This window comes from Anthonomus grandis, chromosome 1, assembly GCF_022605725.1.
Source record: "Anthonomus grandis grandis chromosome 1, icAntGran1.3, whole genome shotgun sequence".
In the NCBI taxonomy this organism is placed as follows: Eukaryota; Metazoa; Arthropoda; class Insecta; order Coleoptera; family Curculionidae; genus Anthonomus; species Anthonomus grandis.
This window is the reverse complement of record NC_065546.1, coordinates 29,107,165-29,125,633: the sequence shown is the minus strand read 5'-3', so window position 1 is coordinate 29,125,633 and position 18,469 is coordinate 29,107,165. Positions and strand designations below refer to the sequence as shown.

Below are 18,469 nucleotides of genomic sequence, written 5' to 3'. Positions count from 1 at the left end.
AGCCATTTTGAAATCTCCTGGTAAAAATGAATAATATAACTGCGTGTCGTCTGCGTAAAAATGATGAGCACAATGCTTTAATTGAAGATAAAATCTAGACGTGTAAATAATAAAAAACAAGGGTCCTAAAATACTACCCTGAGGCACACCACTTTCAACTTCCAAAGGATCAGATATTTCGTCTATTTTACGTCTATTATCTATTTTAACACGTTGAATCCGATTATTTAAATAAGATGCAATTAAATTAATAGCAGCATCAGAAAAACTAATATAATGAAACAAAGACTTTAAAATTGAGTGGCTAACGAAATCAAAAGCTTTAGTATAATCCAACAACACCAGAGCAGAAATCTTACCATCATCCCTAGCCCGAATTACGTCATCAATAACGTCCGCCATAGCCGAAGTACAACTATAATTTGTTTTGAAATCCAGATTGCTTAGGTGGTAAAATATAATTATTATTAAGAAAACTACGAATTGGAGAGTCTAGAATGCGTTCGAGAATTTTTGAAAACGTTGGTAAAATACTGATAGACCTAAATTGACTAAAATCTGTTGGATTATGCACTTTCAATGGCAACAAAGGCTTCTTTCCAGCATTTGGGAAAGTAGTTTTTATTAATACACTCGTTTACAATATGTAAAATAAAGGATATAATAAAAGGACAGCATAGTTGAAATAACGTAATATTAAAATTATCCACCCCGAATGCTTTAGACTTAATACGTAATATAATTGCAGAAATAGTATTATAATCAGTGGGATGAAAAGAAAACTTATTTAAGGTTGGTAATGCATTCTGATCATAAAAATTAATTAACTCATCACAATTATCAATATTTGTCATTCTTGTACTATCTATAAAATATGAATTAAAATTGTTAGTAGGTACTTACAAAAGATTTAAATATTTGCTTCTGCTTTGATGGCAATATTTTTCTTAGTTTACGCCACTTGTCCTTGTTTGTACAATAATCTATCACTATAAAAAGCCCTTTTTCCGCTCTAATCGCTGTTGTGGTATAGTTTCTAAGCTGTTTCTAATAATTCCATTTAGCTGGCAGTTTAGTTATTTTAAAATCCTTTAATGCCTTATTTCTTAATTTTTGCAATAGTTTAATATTATCTGTCAGCCACGGAGAATCTTTTTTTTTCGAAAAACTATAGTTTTAATAGGAGCATGCTTGTCGAACAATTTGAGTAAGTTATTGTTTAAAAAATGTATCTTATCATCTATGGATTCGAATTCATATATTGAATGGAATGGAACAGCCTCCAAATCCTCTTGGAAGTTGTTTAGGTTTATATCTTTTAAGGATCTATAAGATACAATGTGCGGTTGTACAATAGACTATGTGACATTAAATTCACAAAAAACGCCAAAATGGTCAGAAAATGTAGAGCTTATTATGCCAGATTTCAAAATGCCAACATGATTTATAAAAATAAGATCTATAATTGAACTATTGTTGTTGGTCATACGAGTAGGCTCGGTTATAAGCTGCTTCAAATCGAAAGTTTCACACAAATAAATAAGCTGAGTTGCATGACTGTAATTTAGATATATCAATATTAAAATCACCTAGACACGTTATATTATTAAAATTTGAAAAAATGTCAATTAGTGCTTCAATCGGACATCAGCAGTAGAAAACCATACAAGCACTGCCGGCGGTTTACGGCCCGGAATTTTTGTTACCGTTAACCTGCAATTTTAGCTTATTATTTGATATAGATAGTACAGTTTCTCGGACATTTTCATTTCGGTCATGTTTGATGCCGAATATACGGACATTGTTGCTGCGCATTGTTTGTTCTTGATTGTCTAGTAGAGTTCTAAGTTGACAGTTCTTTTCCTCCATCCGACTTAACCCTACTTTAAGGGCTGCGATTTCCTAGTTTTGAGCTTCTAGCTGTTCATCAAATTTTTCTCTTATTAATGCAGCTACTTTCGTAGCTATTTCAGAGAGAAATTTATCGTAAAACATCGGATTTTATTTCTCTCACATCTGTTGTTGAGAAACCCATTTTTGGCGGGAAATGACAGTGGATGCCTTGAATGCAGTTAACTATCACACAAACACTGGACACAAACACTCAAAAACAAGTCAATCGTATGAAAAGGCTACTGCTCACCCCTAACTGTATTATCTTGTAAAAAAAACAACTTTAAAAACACTATTTTGAGGGGATTTTTGAAGAGTGACAAAGACTACATTCTCTCTACTCGAGCGCCATCTACATCCCATTTAGTATACCTAATAGAAGAAAACTGCTTCTACTTATAACTTTATATATAGAATGATAAAAAAATAGATAACCTACTTCAGAAGCCAATTTGAAGAGTTCTTACCATGAATACTATAACTAAGGTTAACTTTGACTTTAGTTATACAATTCATGATTCTCATCCATGTTATGCGTAGGTTTAGCATGGAGTAACGGTTTGTATAATCGAGGGATAGTCCTATTTGTTAATAAAGATAATAAAAATTAATATTTTGCAATTGTATATTGTACCATTTTGAATCAATTCTTCCTCTTATTTTCCGTGGTCTGTCTAAGTAGAATCTACAGCGTTTTTCGAACATTTTTTCATTTATTATGATAACAATGTCGTCCGCAAACCAAATATGCACCATAATCAAAATTAACAAATAATTTGTTCAGCTTCAAGGACGGCAAAAAGATCTCTGAAACCGAGCAGCGTATGCAAATTATCAGAGAGCACTCCGACAAAGGATTTTACGAGCTGGTCATACCGGAGGTGAAGAAAACCGATGCCGGACTGTACAAGTGCGTGGCCACCAATAAATTCGGTGAAGCTTCTTCTGAAGCTACTGTCACCGTCACTGGTAAGACTGAAATGCATAGTGTATAAATGAATGCAATTGATAATAATATTTTAGACAATAAAGAAATATTTGAAGAAGGTGAACTTCTCCCACCGGGAGAAAAACCCGACTTCCACTGGAAAAAAGATGGGGCTCCCTTTGAACCCGATGAACGCTTTAAAGTTTTAATGGGTGATGATGAAGATTCCTTGGCTCTGGTGTTCCAACATGTGAAACCAGATGACGTCGGTTTATATACTTGCGTCGCCCAAACTTCCAGAGGCCACATCAGTTGTAGCGCCGAACTTACAGTTCATGGTACTGTCAATCAATTGTTTAGGTAACCCCTAATAATTTATTTATTAGTCGATTTATCATTAAACACGTTTATTAAAGGGAACCGGAGAAACCACAACTAATCATCGAAAAACGAGACCCAATAGTGACGGCAGGCAATCAAGCTATGTTGGAGCTTCAAGTGAAAGGTTATCCTAAGCCTCAGGTAAAGTTCACCCATGAGGGCAAACCCATCGAAGCCGGAACCAAATATAAGTAAGTTCCATTTGGTTTAATAAGTGATTTTTAATTAATTATTCAAAAATTTATAGATTTTTGTATGAAGACGAGGAGTCCATGTCTCTTATCATTAAAGACGTCAAATCTGAAGACGCAGGAGTCTACAATGTCATTGCCGAAAATGAAATGGGGGTGGACTCGGCCGAAATGAAACTGACTGTAAAAGGTTTGTTTCCCTTTTATGTGTTATACAGTTTTTATTTGTTTGATGAATTATTTACAGCTCAAAAGAGTTACTACATTGAAGAATACTTTGAGACAGAAACACGCACATTCAAAGTTAATGGTAAAAATAACCAGAAACTTATAGATTTAACACTTCTATTTCTATGTTGTAAAATGCACGAACAATACACTCCATTTCGAAACTCTCTACTTTAATACCACTTTTATTCCTTCTATTGCACATTTTTGCTTAAATCGGTGTATGAACTCGTATAAATCAACATGTTGATCATAAATCAATTATTGCAGCACCTCCAAGAATCAAAAACAAAATGGAAGACATCTCGATTCACGCGGAGCTCCTTCTCAAAATGACCGTGGAAATAGAAGGAATCCCCGAACCGAAAGTGCAGTTCTACAAGGATGGAAAAGAAATCAAACAAACCGACCGGATTAAGATAGTGAAAGAAGGTGAAAAGTACAGTTTGGTGATGGAGAAAACTTCTTTGACTGACACAGGTTAGTTTTACGCTTGTAAAATATACCTTTTTTACAAGCATGCCGAAAGTACTAACTTTATACACACTTTAGTGTAGTTAAGTATAAGTTAAGTAACAAAAAGTAAATTTAACCCTAGTGCTAGGGATCAAATACGTATACACGTTATATACACGTACACAGTTGTCTATGTTCATCCTGCAGTGAATACATATCTGATCAATAAAGTAATTTTTCTGCTACAGCGCACTTTAACTCTTTAATTTTGATTATTGGTACCTAGTATTACATTTATAAATTGTTGTGAGAAATAATACTACTATAGTATTATTTCTCACAACAATTTAAATGTATTTATTTCAAAATTAATTTTTCAGGTTCGTACTCCGTGGTGGCCAGCAATGAGCTGGCCCAAGTCTCCCAGTTCTGGAAAGTAGACGTCTACAGTAAACCCAGAGTGATCCAGAAGTTGGGCGAGTCAAAAGTAGTCTCCCAAGGCGAAAACCTGGAACTCAAAGTCCAAATTGAGGCGGAGCCCAGAGCCACCGTGAAATGGTATGGTATAAAAAAACAAATAAATATTGGGTTTTATTAAGAAAATGCTTATTTTGCTAATTTCTCAGAAGCCACATTCTCTCTATAAGTTTAAGTAATAGGAAAAGGTTATAAGGAATTATGTATATAGGGAATAAAATCTCTTGCATATGCGAGTAGTGATTGGTATCTCATAGGGTTCGGATAAGATCTATTATTATCAATAAACAGATATTCTTAGCGATAAGAAAGCAAACGATAGACATTTTCGGACTATTAAGTGTTTCTAAAATCAAATATTTAAGTTTTAATATTAGGGGCTCATTTAACGGGAAGAGACTTCTGGATACGCTGAACCTCACAAGTGCAATCTCAGGATTATTAACATAAAATAATAATGAAAAAGTAAATTAATAAAAAGGTAACAAACCTTAATACTTATATGATAAAAACAATTTTTCCCCTTTAATTGTTTCGGTAGTAAATAGCGTTCCCGATTTTAAGGGTAAGTTAAATCCGAAAAAAATAAGCGATTTTATTTACGAATATCATTTAGAACTGGCAATAAGATTTAAAAAAAAATCAATAGGTAAAAACAGAATTAAAATTATTTGAAAGGATGGTTTAATGGCAGATAATCTAGTTTTGTCTCAAAATCTTACTTAAAAAATCTAGATCATTCTACATACCAAAGGCAAGTGTAATAAAGCAGGGTATTATACAGGGTATCATACAATTTATGTCTAAATTCATTTAAAATTCAGGGATGTGTTCGAAAAAAAAACGCTCGGACCCGTCGATTTTTATTTCAAATTGCGCATTTTTGTACGTGAAGTTTGTATATACAGGGTTGTTCAAAAATAAATTACGAACATCAACTTCATTTTTTTTAATGAAAGCACCTTTTTTTTATTTCATCTTTGAATTTCGTGTGGATTTCTACGTATGTTTCATGCATCATGTCCTATACCTAAAGTCAACAGTTATCGAAAAAAAGACGATTCATGTAACAAATAAAAAAAGAACAAAAATTAAGTTAAATGTTCAAAATGGTTGCCATTCACGGCTTAACAATATCCAAGGCGATCAATAAAGTCTCGTTGCACATTTTCAATCATTTCCGGAGTTATGGCGCGCACTTCTCTGCGAATTCTCTCTTCTCTATTCTAAGTCGTCTAGATTATTTGGCCTATTAACAAATACCTTCGACTTGAGGTATCCCCACAAAAAAAAGTCCATTGGTGTTAGGTCAGGCGACCTAGCAGGCCATTCGATGGATCCTCTCCTTCCTATCCACCGATTGGGAAAGGTTCAATCCAAAAATGTACGCACAGTAGCAGCATAGTGCGGAGGAGCGCCATCTTGCTGGAAAATTAGTTCTTCGTCAGGATAGTCTGGGTACAATGGATTTGGAAATAAAGCTAGTAATGCTCGAACTAATTCGAATTGGAGAAAATCGAGATACACTTGTCCCGTTAAAGTCTGTTCAAAGAAAAAGGGACCTATTACTCTTCCGCGCACTATTCCACACCACACATTTAGTTTTTGAGGGTACTGGGTGTTTACCTCCATCATCCAATGCGGATTTTCTGTTGCCCAATATCGACAATATTGTCTGTTCACATTACCATTCAAACAGAACGTGGCTTCATCGGAAAAAATAATATTTGTTACTAAATTATTATTTAGATTGCACATGTTTTGTAAGCGTTCACAAAACTCATTTCCCCTATCGAAATCGTTATCAAATAACTGTTGCACAGGAATAACTTTGTAGGGGTGATATTTATGCTTTTTAACTATTCGGTGAACTATAGATTTCGCCATGTGTAAATTTGCCCCAATCTGCGACAGAGGAGTGCATAGATTTTCTTCCAAAGAAAGCAAAACGTCAAGTTGTTCATTTTCATATCGAGCAGGATGACCAGATTTCAGCAGATCTGTAACATGACCGAATTCTCTAAATGTAGCCTCTATTCTACTCACCACCTTTTGACATATCGGAGGACGATCAGGATGGATTTCATTGAATAATGAGCAGCTTCTCTTTGAGTACGTGTTCTATCACCAAACCCAACCATGCACAGAATTTCTATTTTTTCTCGATCCGTTAACTTTAACATTGTGAAAACCGCAACTTTGCTCGTACACTTCACACTTTACAATATCTGTTTGGCGTACAATTGTCATACAGTTTCTATGAAAATACACGGTCACCAGCCAACAATAAAAAAACACGAATGAATGGAATTTTGCTCTGTATAAAAATTCTCAGAGATAAGGTGACTCGTAAGGTGAACTTCAATAATAATGTTTGGTCATCTTTTTTTCGATAACTGTTGACTTAGGGTAGGTATAGGATATGATGCATGAAACATACGTAGAATTCCACGCGAAATTCAAAAATGAAATAAAAAAAGGTGCTTTCATTTGAAAAAATTAAGTTGATGGTCGTAATTTATTTTTGAGCAACCCTGTGTATACAAACTTCACGTACAAAAATGCGCAACTTGAAATAAAAATCGACGGATACGAGCGTTTTTTTTTCGAACACACCCCTGAATTTTAAATGAATTTAGACATAACTTTTGGGATGCACTGTATATGTAAATCTTAATTGTACACTAATAATAAATTGTAAATTTAGTATTACAAAGGTACGAAAGCGAAAGAGGTAACCAAAAAATTTATATTCCAATAATAGTATATTCCTACCACAATGATTGTTATTTCATTTAAATCTCAAAATCTATCAGATTATGAAGCCGTAGCACACGTTAAAATAAATATTAATACCCTATGTCTTATTTATGAGCAACATTTTACTAAAGCGTATTTGGCTGAACATCGATGATTTCACGAGTTCAAACAAACACATAGAAGAAAGATTCAACAGCACTCTAAATTAGAAAAATAAATGGGGTTGAGAAGATTCTGGGGTTGGCGAAAAGTGACTATCTACCTACAAAACCTACTTGCCGAGCTCTAGCTCCCCCACCCTTACTACTATTACTACTAGAAAAATAAATAATATGTTAATATGTGGTATTTATAGACCACAGGACATAAATTACATGGTTTTAATTGACTCACTTCATGAGATAATGCGTGGCATTGGAGCTAGCAAGTATAAGTCAATATACATATTTGGTGATCTCAACATTGACTGTCTAAGTTTTTTTTTACAAGAAATGCTTCTTCAAGACACAATTGTCTCAAATGGGCTAGACGTCATTAACACCTCTATATCAGTGGTGAAGAAATAGTCCATACTTGCAGTGGAGTCGTAGGTTAAGGTAAAATGAAAATCCTTTAGTCTCCCTGCACTTATTTATTAAAAATTTAGTTAGCTTAAAATTTTCTATATGTTTCGGACACTAGGGGGTAAAAGGTTTAAAATTGGTAACAGGCCCAGGGTTTGATTATATATCAAAAACCCTCTATTTATTACTATTGTCTTCAATTTTAATTTTTTATTTTTATTTGTTTACATTCTGTTGTTGACAAGCACCTCTATATTAACCAGAATTACTACTCCAGTAGTTTAATATACTATTAAACTGAATTGGCATTACTAATATTTTTAACATGGACGTAAATCTATCAGTACTAGATAATGCCATTAGTGACCATAGAGTGAACTGCTCAAGCATAGCACTAAACAATCTTAGCAATCAACAGTGAAATGATACCTAATCCCTTATGTGATCAAATTTTACGGACCTACCTACACTGTTTAACCAAAAAAACCTATAAAAATAGATTTAAAAATAATAGTGCTCCTTGGCAGGGCCGTTCCTAGGGTATCTGCCGCCCGGGTGCGAAAAAAATTTTGCCGCCCCTCCTTTACTCCACCGAATCCGGCCTTTGATAAACATTTATAAATAAATAACTTGAAATAATTTACCGTTAAAAAAAACAACATTTTAGAAACATAAACACTTTATTTTATATTAAATCATTATTTTATTTACAATTTATTTGTAATGTAATGTATAAGTTGTAATTAAATACATACATACATATTATTTACATACGCAACATGCACTTTATAATATGTATATGTATACATAAAGGGGCAGGTAGCTAACATATCCAATGATTATACAAAGTTTGCTTTTCTCGCTTTTTTTAATGCAAATGTTTTAACAATGTTAGACACATCTATATTTTCTGCAATTTCTTTTTCAATGCTAATTATTGATAAGTCAGAAAGCCTTTCTTGACCCATTGTGGATCGTAAATAATTTTTTATTATTTTGAGTTTAGAAAAGCTTCTTTCTCCACTAGCTACTGTGACAGGTAATTTTAAGAAAATTCTAATGGAAATTACTAAATTGGGAAAAACATAGATGAGGTTATTTACAAATAGGTAGTTAAGAACATTTAAGGCATTCATTTCAGGGGAAATATAGTGTGCAACATTATCAATTTCATCAGATAAATCTTGAGCTAAAATATCTTTTTCATTTTTTGATGGATCATATAAAATTTTCTCAAGAGCTTCACATTTTGCAAACCTAATTGATTTTTCTGTTTGGAGAAAGCTATGCAGGTTGTTAAGAAAATTAAACAACGTATCATGTTGCTTCATTTGCTCGAATGTTTCTTCCAATTTTAATAATGTAGTATCTAATATAATAAAATAAAAATTAATTTTAAACTGATCAACTGGATTTTTAGGGGCCTCGTCTACACACTCATAGTCAAATAAACGCTTTTTTGTTTGGGGTCTAACAATATTAATCGGAGGAAACGAAGGGTCGCAATCAATATCTTCGGCAACTTTTTTGACCTTCATCTGATCTAATACTAGATATATATATTTTAGTCTGTTTTAAGATTAAAATAATATTAGGTAGGGCAACATCGGATTCCTGCATCACTTTACTTGCAATATTAATTTTTGTTAACATATTATACCATATAATAATGGAACAAATAAATTTAAACGACTTAATTTTTAAGAGTAATGAATTAGCCATAGTTTTGGTATCGGAGTCCCTGTTATTATCAGAGTAAAGTGCAAATAAAGCGTCATATATTTTTCCTAAATTATGTCTAAGAACTTTCAGAGCATCTATTCTGCTTTCCCATCTAGTACTAGAAAGAGGTTTTAGTGTTAACGTTGGGATTTCATCTTTTAAAACTTGCCAACGTTTAGTTGATGCGGACAAAAAAACGTAAAGTTCCTGCACAATAGCAAAGAACCTTGTAATTTCTAAAGATGCTTTTGCAGCGTCATTAACAGCCTTTTTTTGTAAACCATTATTGCGACCCTTCATATTCGCTCCATTATCATATCCCTTAAATCGCCTAAACAAATGTTGTGAGTCTCCAAAAAATCCAATAAAACATTAGTTAAGCCTTGTCCTGTCGAATCTGATATTGAAATGAATCCCAAAAAATGCTCTCTAATTTCGATTTGCTTTGATGTATTATTTAATAAAACAAACCTTATTACAATAGTTAGTTGGTCTTGATGACTCACGTCAGGAGTTGTATCCAAAATAATTGAAAAATATTTACTAGCATTTAACATAGATATAATGTCATGTCTTATTTGCTCTCCCAGAAGGAAAATTAATTCATTTTGAATATGAACACCTAAATTAATGAGGCATATTTGATGGAGTTCTTTTAATCCTGTTAATGTGATCGCATATTGTTTCATTAAAATTGGCAATTGTTTCGATTAATTTTAAAAAGTTTCCGTTTTGTTGCTCGTATATCTTGTTATTTTCACCTCTAAAACTCAAATTTTGACCGGCTAAAAACTTGACAACATAAATTATAATTTTCAAAACAGAAACCCATCTATCTTTTTCCATGTTTATTAATTTCTCGTTTAGTTAATCAGTTGTCGTTTTAGAAGAAATTGATTGTTTTAAATCAAGCCAAAATTTTTATTACAAATATGCCCCCTTTGACTTTTCATGTCTTTCTATAAGTTGACTTAAATGTCTCCAATCGTTATAACCCTCAACCAAACCACTACCACCAGAAAAAGTTTTAAATATTTTACAAGGAAAACAATATACACAATCTTTTGATTTAGAATATATTAGCCAAACCCTCGGAATTATTTCTCCATTACACATTTTTTTTATAATAAATAGATGAGAATCCTCTATTGTCTTTATTTAAAGGAAACGTCATATCAGCCTCCGTTAGTTGCGTAGGCCCTAACTCTATCAGAGTTAATTTAATTTTATCCAATAAAACATTTGGCCAATAGCCAGGATCCTTATAGACATTAATATTTTCAAAGCTTACTTCAGATCCTTGTTCTGCTAATAAAACATCACCTTCCACTATACTTTTGGTATTCGATGAGTTCTCCTTCTCTTCTCCGCTATTGACCATTATACATATAGTCTCCGTCACATTTTCATCTCAGGCTTGGGAACTTGATGGTTTGTCATGTGATCTTGTTGGGATTAAAAACGCTTGGAGTGAACTGCAAGCCTTTTTAGTTAATTCTTCTTTTTCACGCTTTCGTTTTTCGTACTGTGCTCCAGAAAGCTTTTTTCGATTATCAGACATCTATAATAAATCAAATCCAAAATTAAAATAAATCCAAGTTATCCTATATTTTGCCTGAATGAATAAAGAGATATATTTTTAACATTTCAAATAAAAAAAAATAAATATTAAGATTAAATGCTACTTTTTTATTAAGCAAATAACTAATATTTGAAAGGTGAGTATAGCCAAACGGAATTAGTGGATGAGTGCGACTACTGACTATTCATAACGCATATCATTTTTTCATTTTTTCCTCAAGTTCAAAATTAATTATTTTTTTTGTAGTTATTATATCATTTGACTCTAAATAAGTCAACATTACTTTTTAAAATAAAATTAATTGTGCTATACTCTATTTCAGAAGTGTGTAGAGCAATAAAACCTCATTAGGTATGCAAAAGTGGTACCTGGTGATCCACCAATATTTTATGCCACTACCTTAGTTGGGTATTAGTTTTAATGTAAAATTCTTTCTTTTAGTTGATTGCAGGTAGTGCCACCCGATTTTGGGTCAATTTATGAGTTTTGCCCATTGTTACCCACTGATAAACATTAAAAACGGTTCGCCAAAGGCGTGCAACTGAGACTTGTTTTTTACCTTATAATTAATGTACTTAAATGCTATTTTATTTTAGAAAGTTACTTTTGTTTAAATGGAATAATATATTTTTTTCACAAATTTATTGAACATAATATGTAGAGTAAAACAGTTGAAAATGTCACTTTTGGATCTGGCACTTTTTGAACAGTGTATAACAATTTTAAATTATAATAGATTGTAGTCTTCTTCGTCATCTGACGAACTGTCATCACCTTTTGACATTATAATTAAAGGATCGACTGTCTGATCGATGAGGTTGTCAAGATCCCACATTTTGTCCTCTTGCTTAATTACATGCTGGACTGCTTTTCGCCAATTCTCTGGTGTGGCTTCCGTAATGGCTTGATCAAACAGTAGCTTAACATCTTTCATTTTAAAAGTCGTGTTTTGTCTTGCTACAAATCCTTTTACCTGCGCCCATATCAGTTCTATAGGATTTAGTTCGCAATGATATGGCGGTAAGCGCAGTACAGTTATATTATATTTTTCGGCTATATAACAAAAATTTTAAAAATCTCAAGAGTAAAAAAGTTGGGAGATTTCTAATAGGAGTAATAGGTATCTAAAAAAAAGGAAAAAAAAGTTCTTAAATTGCAGGAAAAATAAAAAAATATTATGCATTATAAATAGGCAGTAGGTTCAATCATCCACCATTTCCGTTTGGCTACCCATTTTCCAAATATCCTATATATTTCAAAAATATAAAAACGATATTTAAATTTTATATGACAGCTCAAAAAAATGTAATCAAATTAAGGTATGTGTAGAGATACTTACCTTTTTAAATTTTACTGTCTGTTTTACCACAATATTAAACAAAAGCTTTTAATAACGTTGCGATTTCACGACTACAGGCTACACGCTTGAAATTTAAAATGAAACAAGTGCACGCACTGCACGCATTTATATGCCTTGACCACAGACAAGTATTTTCCTAAAAAATCTTCGTCGCGACATATTTTTTCCAACTCGTTGCGATCTGAAGCGGACTGAAGCGTATATCTAGGTATACCTATTAAATTTGAATCGGAAATATAACTAATAATATGTTATAAAGTAACTTTAATACATTAAATAATAATTAATAATATTTACATATGTATAATATTTTAAAATAATATGTGTATAATAGTTTTTGAAACAAATTATTAAATTTTAAAAATATTTATTAAAAAAATATTTATTTGACCTGCCGCCCGGGTACCCCGCACCCCCTGCACCCCCGAGTCGGAACGGCCCTGCTCCTTGGTTTAATAAAGATCTATACAATATTGTCTTGGAAAGACTTTACTTTGATCTTTACTTTCACTGGGGAGGTTTATATTAAAGAAAGAAACTTGCATAAGATATCTTAGCTTATACATAGACAAGAGGCTGATCTGGGTTAATCATATTCAACATGTATCTCAGAAAATTGCTCCGGCAGTGGGTTTATTTGGAATAGTTTCGAAATATCTCAATGTAGAAAAACGTAAAATAGTCTACTACGCTCTAATGCACTCACATCTATCATATCTCACTCTAGTTTAAGGAAATACTTCAAATAGCCACCTAAGACATTTAAGAACTCTACAAAACAGAGCCATAAAGAAAATGTTTCCACACCCACATGTTCATCCCACTTTTAAATTGTACAAGGCAAATATAATCATCAATCTATATCTTTTATATGTTTTTTAAACGTGTTGTTTTATACATTGTACTAGACTTAAATATTCACACGTATCTAGACTTAAATATCACAATACCTACCTCTCAAGAAGTACACAACTATAATACAAGACAAACCGATATGCTTAGGACTTAGATGATGAGCTCATCTGGAGGTTAAAGAAGTTCGGCGTCAATAGGACTGCGGCTTTATAATAAGCTACCTCAACACCAAAAAGTTCTAAATCATTATTTATTTAACATTCAACTCAAAACATTTATTTTTAATGTGTTTTTCTATTAGGCTATAATCATTGTTTTATGTCTGCCAATCTTTAAAGTTAAGTAAGAACCTTGAAAATATATTATTCCCTTTCTTCTTTTCTCATAATTATTTATTATACTAATCCGCTATTATCAGTATAGATATAGCTTGTATAGCTTCGGCTCCGGGCCTTGAATTGGGAAGGATCAGAATACCAAAAAAAAAGTGTTAAATATTTAGGATTTTTTTAGATAGAAAGTTGTTATAGAAAGATCCAATTAATGGCATTATAAAAAGAACAGAAAACTGTTTAAATGTAATTAGAGCCTTTACTAACAGAAATTGGAGAGCATACTTAAATTTATGTTATTACTCTATCTTATAGATCATTTGCTCGTGCAATTATTGAGTTTTACTAGTATATTTTACGGATCTGCCGCAAACATTATCTTAAGAAAATTGAAATATTTAAACAGCACACCAGTTATCAAGAAGAAATATTCCTTGATTGGCAATTATACAAAGAAACACAGGAATGAAATACAAAAACAATTTTCTATCATTAAATAAAAAAGATTGTTTTTTTTAAACACAATAAAAAATTCATTAGTAACATCATTCGTCTTAGGTCTTTCCATGCTTTATATCAGGTTTATATGAACCAAAAAGGAATTAAAAATAATAGTAACTTTTATCAGCTTATAAATTAAAAAAGTATGCTTAATTTGCAATAAGTTATAATTACTTAATATCGCTTAATAGTATTTCCGTTTAAAAAGCAATGTATCAAATGATATGAAGCAAACTTTTTAGAATTTTTAAGAAACCATTATTGCTATTTCTAAGGTATGTAGGCTTAGATCATAACTTAGTTTCTAGTTTTAAAAAATAGAAATTGAAAATGTGGCAAAAAAAATTAGTTAAAAACGTTATGTTAAGATATGTTAAAAAATAGAGATGTTGGCTATTCGGTGTAACCCAGTGCCATAAAACTTACTATTACCACTACTACTCTTGCATAATGTACTTCAAAAACATAATTTTGATCTTAATTAAGTGGGTCAAACGTTTTAAAAAACAGTTTACCTATAAGAGACATTGAAATAAATATTAAGGACAAAGTCCGTTCTGAAGTGTGATTAATGTAATGTAGAAAAGTTTTGTAGTGAAAAATCTTTTATCCACAAATAAAATGGCAAATCCAATTAAAAATAAATCATCCACTTAAAATGCAATCCAAAACAAACTCACTGTAACCTTTTACTTTAGGTACAAAGACGAAGAAGAAATCCAATCAACAGAACATTTAACTATAAAAGAAGATGGAGATACGTACATCCTAAGAATTACAGGTGCGGTGACCACCGACGCCTCCAAATACAAATTCAAAGCGTTGAACATTCACGGTAGTGGCGAAGACGAGGTCAGAGTGGACGTGAAAAAGGCGCCGAAAATCATCCAGGGTCTCCGCGACATGACCGTCACCGAGCACGATAAAGACGTCACCTTGGACGTGAAACTGGAAGCGTTCCCTAAACCGGCCGTTAAATGGTATTTGGATGAGATGGAGATCCAGGAAACCAGAGCTGAGTTTACCAGGATAGAGTCGGACGATGGAGTGAAGCTGGTTATCAAGGAGGTCAGCAGCGAACTATCTGGACAGTATACTTGTAAACTAAGCAACGAGTGTGGAAATGCCGAGACCAGTGCCAAGTTAACTGTGAATTGTAAGAATCTTTTGAAATTTACCGGTCTTTATGTTGTAAAACCATGACTAAATGATAATGAATTATGTCTTAGTCCCAGGGTTCAATCCTTTGGTGTGACACCCAAATCACGAGACAGTTTTACCATTAACCAAAAATCTTTTAAACTTCAAATTCTCTATCAATTCCAAATTCTCGACACGTGTTTTCTTAAGGATGATAGCTAGCATCTTCAAGAAAAGATTAAAGCTAAACTAAAACTACTTAGGAAGTACAATAGAATGAAAAATGCAATGAAGTATAGCCGAGCAAGTCTTAAACACTATACTCTATTTCAGAAGTGTGTAGAGCAATAAAACCTCATTAGGTATGCAAAAGTGGTACCTGGTGATCCACCAATATTTTATGCCACTACCTTAGTTGGGTATTAGTTTCAATGTAAAATTCTTTCTTTTCGTTGATTGCAGGTAGTGCCACCCGGTTTTGGGTCAATTTATGAGTTTTGCCCATTGTTACCCACTGATAAACATTGAAAACGGTTCGCCAAAGGCGTGCAACTGGGACTTGTTTTTTACCTTATAATTAATGTACTTAAATGCTATTTTATTTTAGAAAGTTACTTTTGTTTAAATGGAATAATATATTTTTTTCACAAATTTATTGAACATAATATGTAGAGTAAAACAGTTGAAAATGTCACTTTTGGATCTGGCACTTTTTGAACAGTGTATAACAATTTTAAATTATAATAGATTGTAGTCTTCTTCGTCATCTGACGAACTGTCATCACCTCTTGAGATTATAATTAAAGGATCGACTGTCTGATCGATGAGGTTGTCAAGATCCCACATTTTGTCCTCTTGCTTAATTACATGCTGGACTGCTTTTCGCCAATTCTCTGGTGTCGCTTCCGTAATGGCTTGATCAAACAGTAGCTTAACATCTTTCATTTTAAAAGTCGTGTTTTGTCTTGCTACAAATCCTTTTACCTGCACCCATATCAGTTCTATAGGATTCAGTTTGCAATGATATGGCGGTAAGCGCAGTACAGTTATATTATATTTTTCGGCTATATCTTCCACGGCGTATTTCATGAAACGAGTTTTGTGTAAGTTTGCTATTGCCAGCAGTTCTTTTTTTATCAAATTTGCTTCAAACGCAATACCTTTTGCAGTCAGCCAATCGATAATTTCTTGCTTTCTCCAACTTGAAGTTGGCGTCTTCTCTATTCGCCGTGAATGATAGCTTGCGTTATCCATAACCACCACCGAATTAGCCGGAAGAAATTTTATCATTTCACCAAAATAGTCCTCGAAAACGTCTGAGTTCATGTCTTCATGGTAATCTCCTGTGCGAGTCGACTCAAAGGTTAGCAGACCTTCTTTTAAAAATCCCTCTTCGCTTCCAATATGTGTGATTATAAGTCTTTTTCCTTTTCCCGAAGGTACTTTAATACCCGTAGACAGGCCTTCTATGAAAGCTTGGCGAGCACTGGTTATATTTTTGTCTTGCCACATTTTTTGGACTATATAACCTTCGTTAATCCACGTCTCATCAAGATAAAAAACTTTCTTTTGCTCCCTGCGGTACTGCTTGATACTTCTCAAGTATTGTCGTCTCCAACAAACATTTCGTCGCTCTCCAGTAAAAGTGCTTTGCGGTTATTGCAACAATTTGAAAATGGTGGACTTTCCAATTCCACTCATTCGAGAACATTTTTCAACAATTTCTTGCACAGTAAAACTAGGGTAATCGTGTTTTATGCAATCATGTACATTTAAAATAATAACTTTTTCACTCAGCGATAGTGGAGAATTTTTAGTACATCTTTTCGTTGGACTGAATACCTCCATTTTTTAAATATTGGGATAATAATATTGTGATTACACTACAGCGTAGCAGTGACTACTAACGTTTAAAATATGATTTAAAAGTATTTATAGTCTGTATATATTACCTGACCCCATTTTTGCATGTTACAAAGCGTTAAATATACAAAAGTATTAAAAGTATTTATTTAGTATTTAATCTCTTTCAAAATAAAAATTAAATTCATAAATATTATAAGTACCTGCGCCTATGAACTACCACGAAATGTAGCCAAACAGAACGGAATTCCCCAGTTTATTGCTCTATACACTTCTGAAATAGAGTATAGCTTGATCGTTAGGATTTTTTCCGGTAACATATTGCACCGCAGCATTGCCTCATCTTTCAGAGACGTTCGATACATGGGTTATGTAGTTATACAGGGCGTTTTTTTTTAATATTGAGAAAAAATTCAGGAGCGTATTCCTTGGACGAAATCAAGCAAAAATGTTTCTATGCACATATACAGTGTGTCGAAAAATCTGCAAAAATACCTTTTATAGGAAAAATAATTACTTGGTCGAAAAACGCTCGGACACGTAAATTCTCGTTTGTTTTTGGCATATTTTCAGATTTCAGATGAAGAAGACTGTACAGCTGTCAACTTTATTATTTTTGATAGAACACCCCATTTATTAATGCATTTTTTTATGATAAATTCTAAACACATTTGATATACCGGGTGGCGCATCGAAAATGAAACACAGCCAATTACGGGCAGTCCATTAACTTTTTAAAAAAACGCTCGGACCCGTTGATTTTATTTTCGGGGGGGGACACTTAATAATCACAAAATCACTTTCCCACCTACAACTCCCTAAGCGGAGGTGGCACTACCCCTAAAATCTTAAATGGGAAGGGCGATCGAGTGATAGCTCATTGGAAAGGTCTTTTAATTATCTTTACAAGGGTACTCGGTTTGACGCAATTTAAGTAAGTACTCTTTAATACTTTTTAAAATTTTCGCATTTAAACCTTAAAAAGTAATTTTCAATATTTTTACTTTATCATAGACTACTAAAGGTACTTTTAAGAAAAACAATGCCAGGCAGTAGGACAAAACCATCAAGTATTATTAAATTATGAGACAAAAAATGAGATAGCTCTATCATATTACAGAACATTTTGACTTTAAGTCTTAGTCATTCAAAAAATTATCGCAAAAATAGATTTAAAAAAAAAGTGTTAGCTTATAATAAATGTTCAAAATGGTCACCTCTATTCTCTATACAAAAA

The 18,469-nt window shown here is 32.8% G+C and overlaps 1 protein-coding gene across 15 annotated transcripts in view; it reads left to right on the top strand.

Moving 5' to 3' along the window:
- LOC126735097 (obscurin-like) overlaps positions 1–18,469 on the top strand; it is a 168,588-nt gene that overhangs the window by 73,182 nt on the left and 76,937 nt on the right. For 13 of the 15 annotated variants that reach the window (XM_050439044.1, XM_050439027.1, XM_050438999.1 and 10 more), the window contains 8 exons: positions 2,678–2,862; positions 2,917–3,181; positions 3,238–3,393; positions 3,450–3,583; positions 3,641–3,703; positions 3,892–4,101; positions 4,458–4,635; positions 14,928–15,385. In XM_050439044.1, coding sequence (XP_050295001.1) covers positions 2,678–2,862; positions 2,917–3,181; positions 3,238–3,393; positions 3,450–3,583; positions 3,641–3,703; positions 3,892–4,101; positions 4,458–4,635; positions 14,928–15,385 — 1,649 coding nt within the window. The remainder of the gene's footprint in view (positions 1–2,677; positions 2,863–2,916; positions 3,182–3,237; positions 3,394–3,449; positions 3,584–3,640; positions 3,704–3,891; positions 4,102–4,457; positions 4,636–14,927; positions 15,386–18,469) is intronic. The other 2 variants (XM_050439037.1, XM_050439111.1) reach the window with 1 other exon arrangement.